Genomic DNA, 6000 nt, shown 5'->3' on the forward strand with positions numbered 1-6000 from the left:
GGAGCCATGGTCATTACTCTCTTATCCTCTGGGGGTGGAGCCATGGTCATTACTCTCTTATCCTCTGGGTGGGATGGTCATCACTCTCTTATTCTCTGGGGGGGCATGGTCATCACTCTCTTATCCTCTGGGGGAGCCATGGTCATTACTCTCTTATCCTCTGGGGGAGCCATGGTCATTACTCTCTTATCCTCTGGGGGGGCATGGTCATTACTCTCTTATCCTCTGGGGGGGGCATGGTCATCACTCTCTTATCCTCTGGGGGGCATGGTCATTACTCTCTTATCCTCTGGGGGGCATGGTCATCACTCTCTTATCCTCTGGGGGGGCATGGTCATTACTCTCTTATCCTCTGGGGGCATGGTCATCACTCTCTTATCCTCTGGGGGGCCATGGTCATCACTCTCTTATCCTCTGGGGGGGCATGGTCATCACTCTCTTATCCTCTGGGGGGCCATGGTCATTACTCTCTTATCCTCTGGGGAGGGGGGCATGGTCATTACTCTCTTATCCTCTGGGGAGGGGGGCATGGTCATCACTCTCTTATCCTCTGGGGGGGGCATGGTCCTTACTCTCTTATCCTCTGGGGGGTGAGCCATGGTCATCACTCTCTTATCCTCTGGGGGGGGCATGGTCTTATCCTCTGGGGGGCATGGTCATCACTCTCTTATCCTCTGGGGGGCATGGTCATCACTCTCTTATCCTCTGGGGGGCATGGTCATCACTCTCTTATCCTCTGGGGGGGCATGGTCATCACTCTCTTATCCTCTGGGGGGCCATGGTCATCACTCTCTAATCCTCTGGGGGGCCATGGTCATTACTCTCTTATCCTCTGGGGGGTGAGCCATGGTCATCACTCTCTTATCCTCTGGGGGGGCATGGTCATCACTCTCTTATCCTCTGGGGGGCCATGGTCATCACTCTCTTATCCTCTGGGGGGCCATGGTCATCACTCTCTTATCCTCTGGGGGGCCATGGTCATCACTCTCTTATCCTCTGGGGGTCGTGGAAGAGCCCATCCGTTTGTTCCCGAGATGCCGTTCTGCACACCACTGTTGTGGCCTGTCTGTTAGCTTGATGACTCTGGTCATTCTCCTTCCACCTCTCATCAGAGAGCTGTTTTCTCCCACAGGTCTGCCGTTGGCTGGATGTTGTTCTGTTTGTCACACCATTCTCAGTAAACCCAAGACGCTGTCGTGTGTGAAAAGCCCAGGAGGCTGTTTCTGAGGTACTGGATCCGGAGCGCCTGGCACTGACGATCATACCACACTCATAGTCGCTTAGGTCACTTATTTTGCCCATCCTAACCGTCAATCAAACAGTAACTGAATGCCTCGATGCCTGTCTGCCTGCTTTATATCACAAGCCACGGCCACGTGAATGAAGGTCGATAGGAGCGATCCATTTAGGTGAATGGGGCGGTGTACCTAATAAACTGACCGGTGAGTGTGTATAGATGTGAAAACACAGACAGGAGTGTGTAACTCACCTCTATCCATGGTCACATGTTTGGTCAGTAGACTATTCAGTCTCACGGTGTTACTGGACTCGTACTGGTTGTTGCTCTAGAACACAATATATTCACCACTTACAATTCTAGAGCACTGGAAAGGCTTACAATTCTAGAGCACTGGAAAGGCTTACAATTCTAGAGCACTGGAAAGGCTTACAATTCTAGAGCACTGGAAAGGCTTACAATTCTAGAGCACTGGAAAGGCTTACAATTCTAGAGCACTGGAAAGGCTTACAATTCTAGAGCACTGGAAAGGCTTACAGTTCTAGAGCACTGGAAAGGCTTACAATTCTAGAGCACTGGAAAGGCTTACAATTCTAGAGTACTGGAAAGGCTTACAGTTCTAGAGCACTGGAAAGGCTTACAGTTCTAGAGCACGGGAAAGGCTTACAGTTCTAGAGCACGGGAAAGGCTTACAGTTCTAGAGCACTGGAAAGGCTTACAGTTCTAGAGCACGGGAAAGGCTTACAGTTCTAGAGCACTGGAAAGGCTTACAGTTCTAGAGCACGGGAAAGGCTTACAGTTCTAGAGCACGGGAAAGGCTTACAGTTCTAGAGCACTGAAAGGCTTACAGTTCTAGAGCACTGAAAGGCTTACAGTTCTAGAGCACTGAAAGGCTTACAGTTCTAGAGCACTGAAAGGCTTACAGTTCTAGAGTACTGAAAGGCTTACAGTTCTAGAGCACTGAAAGGCTTACAGTTCTAGAGCACTGAAAGGCTTACAGTTCTAGAGCACTGAAAGGCTTACAGTTCTAGAGCACTGAAAGGCTTACAGTTCTAGAGTACTGAAAGGCTTACAGTTCTAGAGCACTGAAAGGCTTACAGTTCTAGAGCACTGAAAGGCTTACAGTTCTAGAGCACTGAAAGGCTTACAGTTCTAGAGCACTGAAAGGCTTACAGTTCTAGAGCACTGAAAGGCTTACAGTTCTAGAGCACTGAAAGGCTTACAGTTCTAGAGCACTGAAAGGCTTACAGAGCACTGAAAGTTGAGATTTATATTTCTATAGACACAACATAACAATAACGGTTTATTTGTGTGTATATGTGTGTTTTAGTGTGTGTGGGTGTTTTAGTGTGTGTGTGTGGGTGTTTTAGTGTGTGTGTGTGGGTGTTTTAGTGTGTGTGTGTTTTAGTATGTGTGTGTGTGTGTTTTAGTGTGTGTGTGTGTGTGTGTTTTAGTGTGTGTGTGTGGGTGTTTTAGTGTGTGTGTGTTTTAGTATGTGTGTGTGTGTGTTTTGTGTGTGTGTGGGTGTTTTAGTGTGTGTGTGTGGGTGTTTTAGTGTGTGTGTGTTTTAGTATGTGTGTGTGTGTGTTTTGTGTGTGTGTGTGGGTGTTTTAGTGTGTGTGTGTGGGTGTTTTAGTGTGTGTGTGTGGGTGTTTTAGTGTGTGTGTGTGGGTGTTTTAGTGTGTGTGTGTGTGTGTTTTAGTGTGTGTGTGTGGGTGTTTTAGTGTGTGTGTGTGGGTGTTTTAGTGTGTGTGTGTTTTAGTATGTGTGTGTGTGTTTTAGTGTGTGTGTGTGGGTGTTTTAGTGTGTGTGTGTGGTGTTTTAGTGTGTGTGTGTGGGTGTTTTAGTGTGTGTGTGTTTTAGTATGTGTGTGTGTGTGTTTTAGTGTGTGTGTGTGTGTTTTTAGTGTGTGTGTGTGTTTTAGTGTGTGTGTGTGTGTGTGTGTGTGTGTTTTAGTGTGTGTGTTTTACCCTCTTGGTTCTCATCAGATGACAGGTCCAAATCCAATTGCGTTTGAGGTGTCCGAAGAACTCAGAGTCCAGACCTCCTGCTCCTTTACCGTCCCCTGGTATTACTGCTGTGTAACACACCTCCCTGCTGCCCCTACACACACACACAGGTTACACACACACAGGTTACACACACAGGTTACACACACACACACACACACACACACACAGGTTACACACACACACACACACACACACAGGTTACACACACACACACACAGGTTACACACACACACACACACACAGGTTACACACACACACACAGGTTACACACACACAGGTTACACACACACACACACAGGTTACACACACACAGGTTACACACACACAGGTTACACACACACAGGTTACACACACACAGGTTACACACACACACAGGTTACACACACACAGGTTACACACACACAGGTTACACACACACAGGTTACACACACACACACAGGTTACACACACACACACACACAGGTTACACACACACACACACACACACACACACACAGGTTACACACACACACACACACACAGGTTACACACACACACAGGTTACACACACACAGGTTACACACACACACACAGGTTACACACACACACACAGGTTACACACACACACACAGGTTACACACACACACACAGGTTACACACACACACACACACAGGTTACACACACACAGGTTACACACACACACACACACACAGGTTACACACACACACACAGGTTACACACAGGTTACACACACACACACACACACACACACACACACACACACACACACACACACACACACAGGTTACACACACACACACACAGGTTACACACACACACACACACACACACACACACACACAGGTTACACACACACAGGTTACACACACAGGTTACACACACACAGGTTACACACACACACACACACACACACAGGTTACACACACACACACACACACAGGTTACACACACACACACACACAGGTTACACACACACACACAGGTTACACACACACACACACACACACACACACACACACAGGTTACACACACACACACACAGGTTACACACACACACACACAGGTTACACACACACACACACAGGTTACACACACACACACACAGGTTACACACACACACACAGGTTACACACACACACAGGTTACACACACACACACACACACAGGTTACACACACACACACACACACACAGGTTACACACACACACACACACAGGTTACACACACACACACACAGGTTACACACACACACACAGGTTACACACACACACACACACACACAGGTTACACACACACACAGGTTACACACACACACACACACACACACACAGGTTACACACACACAGGTTACACACACACACACACACACACACACACACACACACACACACAGGTTACACACACACACACACAGGTTACACACACACACACACAGGTTACACACACACACACACAGGTTACACACACACACACACACAGGTTACACACACACACACACAGGTTACACACACACACACACAGGTTACACACACACACACACAGGTTACACACACACACACACAGGTTACACACACACACACACACAGGTTACACACACACACACACACACACACACAGGTTACACACACACACACACAGGTTACACACACACACACACACACACACACACACACACAGGTTACACACACACACACACAGGTTACACACACACACACACAGGTTACACACACACACACACAGGTTACACACACACACACACACAGGTTACACACACACACACACACACACAGGTTACACACACACACACAGGTTACACACACACACACACACACACACACACACACAGGTTACACACACACACACACACAGGTTACACACACACACACACACACACACAGGTTACACACACACACACACACAGGTTACACACACACACACACACACACACACACACACACAGGTTACACACACAGGTTACACACACAGGTTACACACACACACAGGTTACACACACACACAGGTTACACACACACACACACACACACACACAGGTTACACACACACACACACACACACACACACAGGTTACACACACACACACACACAGGTTACACACACCCACACACAGGTTACACACACACACACACACAGGTTACACACACACACACACAGGTTACACACACAGGTTACACACACACACACAGGTTACACACACACAGGTTACACACACACACACACACAGGTTACACACACACACACACACACACACACACACACACACACACAGGTTACACACACAGGTTACACACACACAGGTTACACACAGGTTACACACACACAGGTTACACACACACACAGGTTACACACACAGGTTACACACACAGGTTACACACACAGGTTACACACACAGGTTACACACACACACACACAGGTTACACACACACACACACAGGTTACACACACACAGGTTACACACACACACACACAGGTTACACACACACACACAGGTTACACACACAGGTTACACACACACACACACACACACAGGTTACACACACAGGTTACACACACACACACACACACAGGTTACACACACACACACACACACAGGTTACACACACACACACACACACACAGGTTACACACACACACACAGGTTACACACACACACACAGGTTACACACACACACACACACACAGGTTACACACACACACACACACACACACACAGGTTACACACACACACACAC

The 6000-nt window shown here is 47.8% G+C and overlaps 1 protein-coding gene across 1 annotated transcript in view; it reads right to left on the bottom strand.

Moving 5' to 3' along the window:
• Nucleotides 1-6000, bottom strand: part of LOC112238770 (general transcription factor 3C polypeptide 1) — a 103885-nt gene that overhangs the window by 21502 nt on the left and 76383 nt on the right. Inside the window, 2 exon segments of the mRNA XM_042315650.1 lie at nucleotides 1490-1565; nucleotides 3208-3340. Coding sequence (XP_042171584.1) covers nucleotides 1490-1565; nucleotides 3208-3340 — 209 coding nt within the window.

This window comes from Oncorhynchus tshawytscha, unplaced genomic scaffold (assembly GCF_018296145.1).
Source record: "Oncorhynchus tshawytscha isolate Ot180627B unplaced genomic scaffold, Otsh_v2.0 Un_scaffold_3215_pilon_pilon, whole genome shotgun sequence".
NCBI classification, from domain to species: Eukaryota; Metazoa; Chordata; class Actinopteri; order Salmoniformes; family Salmonidae; genus Oncorhynchus; species Oncorhynchus tshawytscha.